The 15,632-nt window shown below is 43.2% G+C and overlaps 1 protein-coding gene across 1 annotated transcript in view; it reads left to right on the top strand.

Annotated features, from left to right (window-relative positions):
• Positions 1 to 317: 317 nt before the first annotated feature.
• Positions 318 to 15,632, top strand: part of LOC139333454 (furin-like protease kpc-1) — a 158,950-nt gene continuing 143,635 nt past the window's right edge. Inside the window, exons 1-2 of the mRNA XM_070965867.1 lie at positions 318 to 429; positions 1,257 to 1,433. Of these exons, the coding sequence (XP_070821968.1) occupies positions 1,263 to 1,433 (171 nt within the window). The 5' untranslated portion in view covers positions 318 to 429; positions 1,257 to 1,262. The remainder of the gene's footprint in view (positions 430 to 1,256; positions 1,434 to 15,632) is intronic.

Here is a 15,632-nt window from a genome sequence, read left to right as displayed (position 1 = left end):
AAATTGACCAACTTCATGGATCAACAGTTATTTTCATAATCTGGGGGAGGGAGTGGGAGTTAAGAAGTAATGTTCTTCAATACTGCCTTCTTCCAACAGCGCATTGGGTGTTTTTTCTTGTTGAGCAGATACCGAGAAGAGTGAGGTGACAACTTTTTGTTCCATCATCGTTCACAGGAAAGTGCAGGCATGAAGAAAAGACTGATAAAGTTCCTGTTTTGCTTAAAGAGGGAAGTTAGTTCACACAATGAGAGCGCCGCTGTTTTTCTGCTCTCAGAAGCATTTGCATCAAGGCCAGGAGATTAAACGTGTGGGTTGGGAACTGGAGCGAGTGTGTTGTCTCGCTTGGGGCCCCTGATGCCAGAGTGCTAGCTTTCATCGCACTGGGTGAAAGATTTCTCCTGGACGTTTCACTCTCTGTGGCTACAGGTGGGTGGTTCACATGCTGTAGGTGGCAGCCACTGTGGATTTCATGCAGAAGTACAGAGGAGGTGGCTGTGGGCAAATTGTTTCACAATTGCCAATGTTCAATACTTTGTGCTGAGATGCTGAATCCCACACTCTATAAACTCATTAGTGTGGTTAGATGGTATTTGGAGTGTTATGGTAATATTTAAAACCGTAGGTGTTTTGTGTTTTTCTAATAAAGATATTTCTAATGTCAGTTTTTAGACTTCGTTATGAAGAACCAATAGAGAGAGCACATTCGGTGAGGTACTGAATGCTGTTGCCTTTCAGAAGGAAAATGATGTCTGATGTATGTATAGCTGAAAAATTAATGGGCAGCTCTTTGGGTTATTGTAATCGTTTTTTCAAGACAAACATTTGCTGGTTCCTGCGTCTCAAATGTGAGAATTTGTGTCTTTGCCATATATAAGTGTAAATTGGATGTCTTTGTGCAGCTGGTCAGACAAAACAAGCTATTTGAATATGTCATGTTGGGCTCTTTTCACTGTTTTCTGACTTTGTAGACAAAACCGTTAATGAGGGAAATAATCAGCAGATTAATCTGAAATGAAATCGTCATTAGTTGCAGCCCTACTGCCATGTGCAGTGCAGTGGAAGGCTTTCATTACGGTGTGCCACTTGTTTCACTCGCAGAAACACACTCAAACATCATTGTAACACAGCAACGTGGGCTGAGACTGACATCGTGTTTTAAAACAAACATGGCTGATGTGAATTTGTAAAAAGTTTAGAAGAAGCGATTCTCTTCACTCTTTAAAAGCCATTTTCTCCTCCATCTTCTTCTTGAGGGCTCCATGTTCAGTGCAGTTGTGTTGCTGTTTGGCTGCCTGCTGCAGAGGAAGCTAGTGACCACAGAGGGGCATCGTGTGACCAACCGCCATGTCTTCTATGCAGTGCAAATGGACGGGGGCATCAGAGCTGCAAGAGCTCTGGCCGAGCAGCACGGGCTGGAGTTCATTGAACGGGTCAGTGCATGTTTAACACCCCTGTTGTTACCTCCACCTATGGGCCTGAAATTTACATTTCCCACATCCACCTACTGAGGGCCCTTTTTTAAGAGCTGTCACAGAGCTGACCTCTGTTTCCTATTTGAGGGACATGTGACTTTCAGCAAATTACAGCAGCACCCCTGAATATTTCATCTGATCAAAGACACACAGAGTAGGTGGCCCACACAGAGTGACACACATATATGCACCCAGAAAGGCACACACAAACATACGCTTCCATCTAGCCTACCTTAGGTTACGCCTGTGATACCTCCTATGTGGACATATATAATGGGCTCCAGTTGAGTGTGTCAGGAGAGGATTGGGTCTGTACCTATTTGCCTGGATTTTAATCTGTCATGCTGAAATCTTTCCATTCGTCAGAAGACTAGATGTGATTTATCCACGTCAATACTTTAAAGGTTACTTTGGCTGTTGAGTCTGAGCTGCCTCAAAATATGCAATAAGAAATAAGGGCACGGAACAGGTCATGGTTAGGTGAAGTACATTGGTCCTCCTTTTCTGTGAGAGCAAGTTTAAAGAGGCGGTTCAACGGTGTACAGTAATTTGAAATGGACTTGGTCTGATTCTCCTTTATGAAAGATTCACATTCAGAAAGACTTAAAAACGTGAGAGACTTTATGAATTGATGTCCTTTCCTGCTGTGCTCTGTTGTGTTCAGGATTTTAAAAGGGATTCTTTTATTTAACTTCCCCCTTTCAAAGGTAAAGACCTACTAATCAACGCAGATTCCTTGCATAAAATGTACAATTTGATGAAAAACATTATGTAAGCAATTCATCATTACTGAGGCTAAAGCATCCATGTATGTGACTGATCTCAAATACAGTGAGGATGATCAATAAAATGCGTTCATTGTATATGGACCATCCCCTTCTGAAAAATTAAAGCAAAATAGTGGATATCTTGTTATCTTGACATGATATTTTTAAATTCCATAGATCTGTATATAGCTGCTCATAGTTAGAGCCCTATAGCTGAGAAAGCTGAGAAAATCTTATTACATCACACCTCCAATCTCCAAGAGTTCCCGTAACGTGTTTTAATTGCACTTCATTCATTTGAAGTGTATTCCATGCTGCTTTAACAGCAGATGTACATTCCTCCATCGATTTTGCTCACAGCAGACAATCAAAAAACTGGTTTGAAGGTATTGATAAGGGACACTGGAGGCGTGTGTGTGTTTTGACATTATTGATAAGAGTTTGGGGGAGTGTCTGCTTGCCTGGTGTGAGGCTGTGTGCAGCTTTGGCTCTGGGGAATGGGGACATGAGCTCATTTCAACCTTGGCCTCGCTGCCTCTGCTGCTGCTGCTGCCTGAATCATGAATAAAACATCTCTTTGACCTTTATCAGGAGTGTATTGGACAGTCCACCCCCGTCTCTGTCTTCCTCTCCGCCTGTCTCTCTCTCATTGTCCCTCATGCATGCACACAAACACCTCTGGCTCTTCCTGCATTGTTTGCTGCTCTTTCATACACCACTGGTAGTCCCTGGATGCAGTGACCACATAGAATGACCAAAAAGACATATAGACTGCACTATGAAGCCCGTATTTGCACTAAGTGTAGTTTTAAAAAAGGTGTGAAGTCCTTCAGCATTGTAGAAATCAGCAATAGGCTGCTGTGGTGTGATTCTGTAGTCGCCCATCGTCGAGGATATGCAGAAAGTGTGTTTGTGTGTTAATCAGGTGCTCTGAGAAGAGCCTCAGACAACCCCCACTTTCATGATCCCCTCAGGTCCAATCTGCTGACTGGCTTCTTTTACCTGTCTGTCGCCAGAGGCTGATGCTAAATGTCACTGACACTAAATCGCCTTTGTTAAGTCAAACCTATCGCTGATATCATGGTATCAAGAAGGAGCCGAAGCTTCACAATTAGCTGTGATACGTGTTTTTTTTTTGTTTTTTTTTGAAAACATTGAAGTGGAATGAAAAGTTTGACAAGCCCAACGCTAGCTCGGGAGGATTGTGATGTCTGCTGGCATTCCAGCGGTAATGCCGCATGAGTGGAATGGGAATCAAATGTCTCCATGCTGGCACTCAACATATTGTTGGTCTCTTTGATTATATGCACAGCATCCAAGAAAATGTCATTGCGTCTCTCCATTGTGCAGACTTGACATATCCATTTTGCAACTGTAAAATACAAAGAAAAACAAAGAAAAAAAAAGAAAAAAAAACAAACCCAGATGATGTCTTTATGCCACACGGACAGATTCACTGTGATGCACTGCAGTTGTGTTTTGCAGGTGCACTGAAGCCGTTCCTGTCTGTCTTTAGGATTTTTAAATGTGTCAGAGTGATTGAGTTTATGTGTCCACATTCATCTTTCATTTGTTTTACACTTTGCTCATTTCGAAATGTTTAAATGTAGCTTATCATTTATCAACATTCCTTTGAATCAGAGGCTAAATCAGCTCCTTCCCCGGAAGATAAGATGCTGTGAAATGAAGCAACACTTAAATAAAGAAACAAACACCGTCAGAGCAGGAAGCTCGTGCTCGTAATTATTACAGCTCGCAGTGCTGACGTGGATTTTGAAGATTACTGCCGCACAATGGTGAGTCTCATCTCTGTCAAAGGCTGTGGTGGAGTAATGCAATCATTACAAACCAGAGAGAAAGAGATGCTCTGACTAGGCAGGTAATGGCAGCCATTACAGGTGCAGGGTTTCACACACAATGACGGAGAAAAAAGAACCTGATCGTGATCTAAAAAAGATGATTTTCTGTTTCACTTTATGCCGGCAGAGAACAACAGCGCAGTCTTGATATTACACACCGACTTCAAAAGCAAAAAAAAAAAAAAATTCAGCTTGCAGGCTTATTTACAATACAGCCGACCTAGTTTAAAGTTACATCACATGATGCTGCATTGTTTACAGGTATTATTTCTTGCTTGTTTATGAGTTTGCAAATCCGATTAGAACCAGATTAGGTCTATGTGTTGCATTGTTTTTATTTTAGCTGAGATCACACTTCAAGAATGAAGTGTGTGTGTGTGTGTGTGTGTGTGTGTGTGTGTGTGTGTGTGTGTGTGTGTGCATGCGCATGGTTTTTGTCTTGAACTCTGACACCAGGAAGTCCCTGGTCTCCAACCAATGGAGAAAGGCCTCCCAGATTCCCCTTCTCTCCAGTGAGGCGGAATACTGCTGGCAGATTACCATATCATTACCATATCATTAGCATAACATTACCGCGGCACAGCTTGGCTCGCTGTCTGCGGACGTGCTATCAACTCATCGAGAGATTCAATCCCCAATCCGCTCTGTGCCTCCCCCCTTCCCCTCCCCTCTCCTCCCTCTGTACACGCAAGGTGTGTTTTCCATCCAAGTAAAGCAGATGTAATTGAGGTAGAGCACTGGATTTACCGGCTAAATGAAATCACACAAACGCTTCACGATCAGCCGGAGCTGCGGTCGTACACATTCACAGAGCTCCTTCTCTGACACCTCATAGCGCAGCACCCAATTCAGAATTTCTAATATCCTCTCAGAAATAGCCTCAGTCAGATGCTAAGCTATGTCAAGCCTTACTCTGGCTGGATTACTCCAGGCTGTTATGTTATGACCAGGTGTGTGTGTGTGTGTGTGTGTGTGTGTGTGTGTGTGTGTGTGTGTGTGTGTGTGTGTGTGTGTGTGTGTGTGTGTGTGTGTGTGTGTGCATGTGTGTGTGGCTGAAGGAAAAAGGCCAATGTGCCACCATCCTCTCCCTTTTCTGTACCGTAGGGCACCCAGGGGCACGAAAAGGGACACCAATCCTCTAATGGTTGGAAGAGAGGGCCCATTCCATTAGTCAGGGAGCCCAGAGTTCACCGCTGCTCCTCAGCACGAGGAGGGCGGAGGGAGTGAAATGGAGGCAGGTGTTGGCCGGGGGCAACACGGAGGGCAATGCTGCACCAGCTGCATGCTGGGAAATGCACCATTTTTTCCCCCCTCTCCCATCTCCACTCCTTCTCTGCCTATTTCTATTTCCTCATGCAAGTACAGATGCACACACCTTGCACATATAACATGTTCAACACACACGCACACACGCACACACACACTCACACACACACACACACACACACACACACACTGACTTTCTCTCATCCGCTTTTGTCCCCAATTTTAATTCATTCCAGTAAGCTTTTCTCCATTTTCCTTATCTCTTTCTCTCTCACTCTCTCCCTCACACACTCATTCACTCACTCATTCACTCACAGCTATCTCCATCTCTTTCATTTTCGCTCTCTTTGCTTACTATCCCCCACCTCCCTACCCTCCCTTCCTCCGCCCTCCCCTCACTCCATCCCCGCTCATGCCTCACTCTCATTTGTAAATGGAGAGAGGACTTGACTGAGGAATATGTGGAGAAGATGTGGTTTCCCTCCCAGGTGGGAAACTCTGGCGGGAGATGAAGGTGGAGAAGAAGAAGAAGGAGAAGAGGAAGAAGAAGGGGGGTGAGGAGGAGGAGAGTAGAAATTATGCTACCACTCCCTCTCTTCTTCTTCTCTCTCTCTCGCTCGCTCTCTCTCCGGGCTGAGATGATGTATGGCTGCAAAGGCCACATGTTGGCCGTGTGATGGATTAAAGCACTTTGTAGGAAAATTACTGAGAGCGCCTCAGCACACACAAGTCTAGCCCTTAATAAAACTCTCTTCAATATTGAAATGGGGAGAGAGCGAGGGAAGGAGCGAGAGAAGATAAAGGAAGATGGTGGACGAGATCAGGGAGCGTTAGTAGAAGCACACAAACACGCTCATACACAATGCTCCTATAGATGATGGAGAATATGAAGAAAAATAGTCAAAGTGCACGTTTACTGTTGGGTTTTACTTGTGTGTAAGTGTGTGTTTGGAATGGCTTCCTAAAAAGAGCTAAGAGAGAAATAAGTGAACGTGAAGAAGATTTTATGAAGTGTTTGTTTATTAGAAGCTTTGTGGATGAACTTTTGTGACACGTTTGTCAGTTACTGCTGCTAACGAGTGCATCCTCTGCTCCACTTTCACTCATTTCCATTTCTTACCCAAAGTAAGAAGCCAGGAAAGTTTTGAAGTAAACACAGAATCCAGTCCAAACCTGTGTGAAGCGACAGTGGACCTCAGAGCACGTCAGTTTTCATTTCCAACCAGCAGATCGCTCGAGATTGTTTTTATCTGGAGGGAGAATTATCATTCACGGCTGAGATAATTGTGAGTTTTTAGGATTTTCTGCTGCAGAGTGGATTTCATTTTGGTAGCTGTGGGACTCATGAAGGACATAAATAAGTGTAGCGAGCCTGTAGCAACCCCAACTTGGAATGAAATAACTTCGTATGTGGGTGTAGAGTGCAGTGAGCCTGTTTATATAATACTCATCTAATTCCCACATAATGTAATGACATCACAGTGACACATTTCACAGTACAGCACTGTGCCTGAATATATTGTTAACTCATGACATAGTGACGTGAACCAAGCTGAGTTGTTCCATTAAGTGTCATATCATATTGTCTCTAGAGCTGCAGCCAGAGAATGTATTCAAGTTCATTGACGTTTTTCTTTTTTGGCAAATATGCCAACATTCACTTAGAAGACACTGAACATTTTTACACTTTTCTTGAGGTTGTTGACATGAACGGACCCCCCCCCCCCCACCTCACCCCATTTTTTTTCTTTCCATTATGTGAGCGTGAACAGATTTTTTGTTTTTCTTTTTAATTTTCTTGGAATTATTTCGCTCCTTTTTGCTCTTTTCGTGTGTATTCAGTTTTGTAATCAGAGGTTTTATCCTCCTTGTGTTTTGTGGAATTGTGTGAGTGCCCAGGTGGGTTTTGTTCACCTCCTTACGACTAATAACACACCTCTTCTGGCTTTTTTGGAAAATAATCTTGTCTTTCTGTGAGTGCACCATTTCTTGATTTGTTTGTGGAGCTGTCAGAATGTCATGCTTGGTTCATTCAGCTTTGTTCTGGTGTAGTTACCACCTTCCAAAATATTACCAATTAACTTGGTGAGTACTTTCTTTCATTATCTACAGAAATGATGGCTAACACTACACAAAATGAGTCGCATTGTAATAAAATGGAATTCTTATGTCAAATTTACACTAAATAACTCAAACCCATCAGTCCTCAGATTTGTCCCTTTCAGATGGACTGTAGAACCTTTACCCCGCCTCCCATCTCCTGCATTTCCTGCCAATACTGTAACCAACAAGGCTTAACTGCTCACCCCATTTAGCCCCTAGCATCTCCCTCCATCACCCAGCCCTCCTCCTATCTCTCCTTTGTGCTTCTCCATATTTGGGGCTGTGGAGGCCACAGCCCCTGTAGGGCTGCCAGTATACACACCAGCTGCTGTTTTCTCCATAGGGTGGGCTGCCTCACGTGGCTCTCGCACACTGCTTCAGTGACTCTTGATGTCTGTGTTTGTTTTTGTTTATCCTTCATGCTTTTCTCTTCCTTCCCTCCCTACATCTCTGTTGCTCTCTCCTCTTTCTGTTTGTCTGCTGGAGGCCGTCAGCAGCAGCGGGGCATGCGTCCCGTGGATGCTTCAGTCCAACGCTGCTGAACTGCTAGTAGATGCTGTAGTACAAATCAGGCTTATAGTGGTGTTTGTGTATGAGGGCTACCATGGAGATATCCTGCTTCCTTTTTTTTGGACTGAACTTGGTGATAGCTTGTAGTTTGTGTTAATGTGAACATGTAGTGTTTTTAGTGTAGCCTATAATTTAGGATTAGGATTTATTTAAGTCCAATATTCACTCTATTCCTCTTTTAGCTCTTTTAGCTTCTTTATCGCTCTCTATGGCTGCTAAATGCTCTGTAAAACTATGTAAAAATATTGGCAAATAGCTTTAAGTTTTTGTTGTAACAGCAAAGTATAAAGAAAATGAGGCAGCAGTAAAGCAGTTGATGGTGCGCATATCGTACTTTCTCTTACATATCAGCATTTCTTTCCCTGCTAGCAGTTGATTTGTCCTCCCTTTGGTTGCCTCCGCCTGTTCTTTGTCTCCCCTCTTCATGTTTTCCTCTGAGCAGCTGGCCCCCTCTCACTGCACATCTACCTCTTCCACTTGTTTGTGTCATACTCAAACTTCACACACTTTGTTCTATCAGCTTTTAGGTTTTCATCTTCGCCTTTTGTTTTGTTGTCTCGCTGCTACTTCATCCTCTTTCTGGATTTTCTCATGCTTTCTTTTCCTGATGTATCAGCACAAAGGAGCCCTACAAGCACAAGCGGCGCTGCAGCTAATATTTGTTTTCCTTACCAATTAATCTGCTGATTATTTTCTCAGTTCATTGTTTGTTCTGTAAAATAACTGAAGAATGCCATTGCACTTCACGTCATTGTTCTAGATGGAGCAGATTCCTCGAACAGTTTGGAGTCCTGCAGCTGCTTCTGTTGATGAAATTCTATCAAGCTCACAGTTACGTGCTATTTTTCTCTGATTATGTGCTGTTAAATGGTATTTAGAAAATAGTGGTGGCCTCAAACTTCTCTTCAGAAGAATAACAGATTCCAGTTTAACAAACACTTTCTTCCTGTCTTTCTTTTGTTTGACGTTACCGCAAAAAGTTTGTTCTATTAATTTCTGTGCTGTGACTGTTTGTTCCACTCAGCTTGTGAACAAAGGAAACACATTTGCTTCTAAACATAGTCTGATCAGCTCAGTTTACCTGCACAAACCCTCAGCTTTCAGCGCAAAGTGTAACAACATAACACCAACATTTTGATCTCAGTATTAATGTTGTCTTCTGCTTAAATTGCTGGTTACAACTTGTCAAATGTGCAGTTTGGCCTCTTTTCTAGTTCATATTGCAAATTGAAGTTCAGGAAAAATTAGTAATGCAATCCTTTTTGGCCCTGCTAACTTTCCATGGTATTTGTCAATCATCCCAGTGTCATATGAAAGTACTAATAGTTTATTTATTTAACTGTTAAATACCTCCATGGTAATCACACAGACGGCTTTCAGGGTAGAGGTGGGCAGTTTTGCCGTCAGCAAAGATGATTTAAAAAGGTAAAACACTTATCAGGGATCATCACAACGCTTCCTATCAAGTCACATTTTTAAGCTCTTTGAGCAAACAAAGAAAGAACTTAATAAAAAAGAAAAGGACACATAAGAAATAAACAAAAAAACAGACATTAAGGAACAAAAGATAGAACAAGTAGATCACAATAGCTGCGGCTCCCGTTGAGCTTGTGTGTTTGTCTGTGCCTTAAATCTGCTTTTTCTTTCAACCGAGCTGTTTTGGGATTTTGATCCGTGGGCCTTTCAATCATGTGCTGTACAGTACGATAATCACGTCTGACACTTGAAGAGGGAGCGCAGGTATTTCTTATCCATAGGAATCAGCATTAAACAGGTGAAGAATCACAACAAAACACAGGTAAAGTGTGGAATACCAAACCAGGTGTGGAGAAGTCACTGATTCATTGACTGAATGTAACAAAAATACTGCCTCACATAGTGGGCATGCACACTGTGGTAGTGTCCTATGAATTAGAGTCCTTTAGCAGCACCTAAATGAAAACCAGCACATCAGACACGTGCCTTAACAATTATTTAATACAGTTTCACAACACAATAGTTTTTCTTCCCCCTCCCCCCCGAATCAAGATTTCTGATTTTTTAATTCTTTTCATTGTATTTCAGCGGAAAAGAAAAATTGGGCTGTTCTCAAAGAGTTTAATTAGAGCTTTTAGTGTCCTTTACTTTGTCAAGTGTCGCAGCTGGAAGAGAAACCAGCAGAGATTTTCTGAGCCTCTAAGTGGAGAACAGTTCAACGTTAAGCGTTTTTATAGGCATATTAACAAAGGTGAATGTCTTGATTTCTAATGCTGTATCTTTTGGTATGTACTGTTGGGCTGTCTGAAGAGCATGTTGTGTTCTGTCAACCTTTAGACCAGAATGTAATGAAAAGGGACCCACGAGCAGCAGAGAGCAAAGTGTCATGTACCATAATGCCTTTTATACCTGAGCTGTGCTCGATCCTGAGGCTGTGCATGCAGTAGCTCCTCAGCCAAAACGAAAAGCCTTGATCTTTAACTAATTAATCTATTATTCTTCTTTGTATTCATATCATTGCAAATAATTTTTGGTCGGGGTCCAATATTACTCTTTATGGGAGCTTCTTATCAGCAGTTGTAGCCAGGTCTGATCCAAGTATGTACTGTGTGTGGCATATTGAAAGAGACTACCTGTCAGGTGTGCATCATTTTTTATTTCAGTTAATACACAGGAAGTGCTGGCCTAGTTAAAGGGAAATGTCATGGTTATAGTTCTATGAACACAGTTTAATTAGTGGTTAGTGTTTCCTTCCAGCTCAAATGTCCTGTGCTTGAACACATTGCTGTGTGGAGTTTTGATTGTTCTCTCCAGCGTGTGCATTGCTGCCTGCAGTCCTAAGACATGCAGGTCAGGCTATTTGGAGACTCTAATTGCACGTACATATGACTAGCACATTATGGTAATGCAATTAGTACATTGTCTGTCTATAATACTTCTTGTGTTATAAATGCGGAGCGCTGACAGGGTTACTTCCTCACATGGATGCTGAAAAGGCACGCGTCTTGGTGGTTAGCTGGTCATCTTTGCAGTGTGCTCAAGTGCAGCTTGTAGCAGGCAGTAGGAGGTGATGTGAGGTGAGAAGTGATGTTTTATGCAGCTGCTTTTACAGTTCATCTTGTACATGAACCTGAATAAGCATCTGCAGATGTGCTTAGATTCCAAATGCGATTGTCCCACTTGGAAGGAAACCATGTTAGTCACCTTAAGGAAAGTACTGCTCATTATAGGTTGGGTTCCTTTCTTTTGGAATAACTATTTACAACAGTATTCTTCACCTAGATTAGTCATAATATCTTAAATATGAATATAAGACATACAGTTATAATGATGGTGTATGGATGTTTGTGAAATGACACTTAATCGTGACAATCTTAGAGTGAATTTGCATTTCCAGTACAGTAAGTTGATATTCATGTATCATTTACATCTGTCAGAGCCCAGGGTTTTTGATTTCCTGCAGCAACATGGTGGAGTTCAGATATTATCCTTTGAAGGCTTTGCGGCACTCATCTTGCAGCAGCAGCACTGTCATGTTAATTCCCTCTTCATCAGCACTAAGGTCATTAGTTGGAGAGATTCACTTAAGCAATCGAGACGTTCAGAAGAGCATTTTCAATAGTTCTGTCTGACAGCGTCTACCTCTGTCTGGAGGCTCAAGGTCTTGTTGAAGTGTGGAGTTGTCCTCAGTCCGAGAAGAGGGCAACAGGTCAAGGTGACGTGTCTCCATTTGTACTGTATTTGTGTCTAAAATTCAGCGCCCACATCCTTCTTTAGAAAAACTTTTCAAGTAGTTTGTGCTTTTCTGAACTCGGATCATCACATTGTAACAATAATACACAAGTGACATGTGGGTGTTCAGTCTAAGACGCCTTTTAAAGAACTGCAGTGTAGGATTTAGGGAGATCTTACAATGAGGTCCTTATGTGCACAGAGGGAGCGGATCCTCTTCTACAAACCAAACACTGCCTCCAGGGTTTCACGGCCACTGTAGATTCTCCTACATACATGGCCAGGGGAGTTCAGTTGGTTGCAATCTGCAACCTCACCACTAGATGCCACTAAATTCTACACAGCAGTCCTTTCATGGATTCTTGGTAAACTTTGGTCCAAAGTTCTGCAATCAGGCAAAAACAAACAGGTTAGTATTTTGCTTTTTGTCTCACCAATAGTCCAACATAACCCGATCAACTATAAATTAATTGATCATATGTTTCAGTACTAGAATTAGTACTGTGTTTACAGTGGAGAAAAATGTGTGTGCATGTCCGAGTATTAGGCACTTTGGTAAGAGGACGTGACTGTTGTAAATGTGAGCCTGGAACCATTTAGTCAATTTGTGGACTTTTTTTTTTGGATATGTGTTGGGTGCCTAACAGAGGCAACACACACATACACACACACACACACACACATACAACAAACCAGACACTTCATAGAAGTATGAGTTTTCAATCAATAACCAATATTTGAGGGATGTAAACATCCGTCGTGTCACCTACAGTAACAGCCTGTAGAATACTGGTTATGGATCCGCTAAGTGAAGAGCTCCCTCTGACCGCAGTCAGCTAAAACATCCCAATCCACGTCAAGCTTGCTTAGTTCATTGTGCAATGATTCAAGCATACAGTATCTATCTATGTGTCTGAGTGTGTGTGTGTGTGTGTGTGTGTGTGTGTGTGTGTGTGTGTGTGTGTGTGTGTGTGTTTGAACACTCTCATGATTAGTGTTCTCAGTGACTGGCTGGCTGATGGGGTTGATTTGTCCGACAGTGCTGTGTGTCAGGCAGGCTCAGCGTCCGCACTGGAGAACATGAGTGAAGGAGCGGATAATTGATAGTGACAAGGCGCTCCCAGCCTTAATTGCTACTGGTGAATTAGATTACCTTTTCAAAGTGCCTTCATTAGCAGAGGGAGAGCCATACCAATGGTCCCCTGATTGGCCTCATATTGTTTTGCTGTGAACCTGCTCTGGCAGGGCACAAGGATGTGTGTGCGTGCATGTTTTGGAGGGCGTGTGCGTGTTTGTTTTGGTCGGATTGAAATTGCTCACTAATTTCCATGTACAGTTGTAGTTTGACTGTGTGTACATGTGTGTGTTCGTTGCTCACTTCCAGTGTCAATAATGTCAAGCTGTCGAAGTGACACATTTAGCAGGAGGTGTTTCTCTGTTTGTACGGGCCACTGACTGCTTTCACTCAGATCACAAAAACAAACAGATTGTCTCATTTAACCCTTCTACTCTTCATTTGGTCAGGTTTTGAGATATCTGCCTCTACATTTCTGCTGCCACCCCAGTACAGTGGGAGTGAATGGAGAATTGCAATTAAAGAATTCAATAGCAATGTGTGTTGCACTTCAAAACAGGAAAATGAAGTTCTGGTTACTCTGAATAGTTCATATATCATCCTGTAACTGCTTTCTGCAGAAGAAGAATTTCTTGAGGGACTATTTCTTGGGGCTAGCAGGCCATCCACTAATTGTACGGCTGGTGACTTATCCTGTCCACATGCCAAAGTGTCCTCACGCAAGACACTGAGCCACAAGCTGCTCCTGATGGTTAGGCCAGTGCCTTGCATGGTTGCTCACTGCCATCAGTGTGTGTGTGTGTGTGTGTGTGTGTGTGTGTGTGTGTGTGTGTGTGTGTGTGTGTGTGTGTGTGTGTGTGTGTGTGTGTGTGTGTGTGTGTGTGTGTGTGTGTGTGTGTATGCGTGCGCGTGTGTGCACGCGAGTGAATTTAACAAAAATTCTAAAGTCAAAGTCGTACTTGAAACTGGCATGAAAGCTGGGTGTGTGTAACACGGCCGAACTGAACCTGAACACATCACGAGACCCTAAGCTATGTTTTTGCTGTAATTCATCCATTACCAGCCATTTGCTTGACAGACTACTTCCAACACATAAGAGACATGGACAAGAAAAAAAAAAGTCTCACAGCTACAGGATCAGCACCATGGAGAGCACCGCAGAGCGCAGCACCGCCATGCTGTTGGTGGTCCTGGAAAGACATAACACCATTGAGTTGAAATGCTAATTAGACTCCATTCACCTCCATTGTATTGACAGGAAGACACTTATGTTTGTTCCATCTGTGTCCAGACATCAAATCAACAGTTTCATCTAAGTGTCTCACTGTGTCGTCAGTGGAGATGCCGGCTATCAGGGTCAATAAACGAAACAGATGAAGTACTGGCTGTGACGCTCCACATTAAGTATAGTTTCTTTGCAAATTTCATGAAATGTAGTGTCTTCACATTCCGTTACGGTATAATCATGAAGTCACAACATGCCACAGACTCTGTTAAAACCTAAAGCAGGCAACCAAACAAGAGTGCAATCCAGGCCTGATTGTTCCTAATTTACTGTGAGAGTGGCAGTAACAGAAAAATAAATATCACAGTGCTCCTTAATTATTGTTGTTAATTATTTAGTTATTCATATATCTCTTGCTTTTTCCAAGCACAGTCAGGGTCAAGGTCTCTTACAGCACCCATTGAGCTGGTAGGAGCATCAGTAAGTCATATCTTGCTTGAAATCCAGAGTCCCCAGTCGAAGAGAAGTTTCTATGACCCTGCTGACCCCCAGAACAAAACATAAACACCCTAAAAGCTAAGGGAAGAGATGGAGGGGATTTTTCAGAGAGGGAGCACTGAAAGTAGAGAGGGGTTAGAACTCCAGGAGGCGGTGACATGAACAGCTTCTTCAAAAAAAAAACTGCCCAATCCAAAAGTCTAAAACCTTACCCCCTCTTCATCCCCTGCAGCACCAGTTTCAGCTCCAGCCGTCCTTCCTCCATCCTTCCTCATCCCATTTCCATATCTGTCTCCAGTCACTGCTCCATCACCAGCCCCAAGTACCCCCACCATCCCTAAAACCCACTGGCATCCCTGTCTCATGCTTCATCCCTGCCCCAGCCAGCCTGCAGCCCCCTGCTGAGTTAAATGGAGTGTGCCAGCGTCAGGGGAGTCGCGTGTGCTCAGTTCAGCTCAGCTCAGCTGGGCTGCCAGCGTTATAAACTTACTGTGTGATTATTGTCGGAGCGAGACTCCTCCACCCAGGAGGTCTGCACTGATGGGTACTATGTCACTGGGTACAGCTAGCCATGGAGGGTGGGATGAGAGAGCAGAGGAGAGATGGAAACCAGGGTGAGGAGAGGATGCAGAGAAGGAAGAGAAATGCTGTGGGTAGGGGAGACTGCAGGAAAGTAACATGGATCGAGGGAGAAGGGATAGAGAAAAACAAGCAGGAGGGCAGAGAATCATCAAAGGAGAGAAAAAGCCAAGCTGAGCAAGAAAAGACTGATGTATACCTATCTCAGCAGACAAAGACAAGAGAAGACACACGGGGAGTGATATAAAGAGGCAGAAAGCAGAAGAATAATGTGCCGGGAGAAGAAAGAGAGGCAGCAGGGAAATCAGCAGAGGAGACAGAGAGAGGGAGAGACCGGGAGGGTGGGTAGAAAAGAAAGGCAAAGAGAGAAATTAGAGAGAAGATTTTCAAGCGAGTGATGTGTGCTGTGATTGTTTTCTCTCTCCCTCTCCCTCTCTCCCTCTCTCTCTCTAAACGGTCGGGATGTGGCCTGTATCTGCCGGCAAGAAGGAACTCAATTTGGGACAA

The sequence above is a fragment of the Chaetodon trifascialis genome, chromosome 7, assembly GCF_039877785.1.
Source record: "Chaetodon trifascialis isolate fChaTrf1 chromosome 7, fChaTrf1.hap1, whole genome shotgun sequence".
NCBI classification, from domain to species: Eukaryota; Metazoa; Chordata; class Actinopteri; order Chaetodontiformes; family Chaetodontidae; genus Chaetodon; species Chaetodon trifascialis.
The sequence above is the reverse complement of the archived record's forward strand: the minus strand, read 5'-3'. Positions and strand labels throughout refer to the sequence as shown.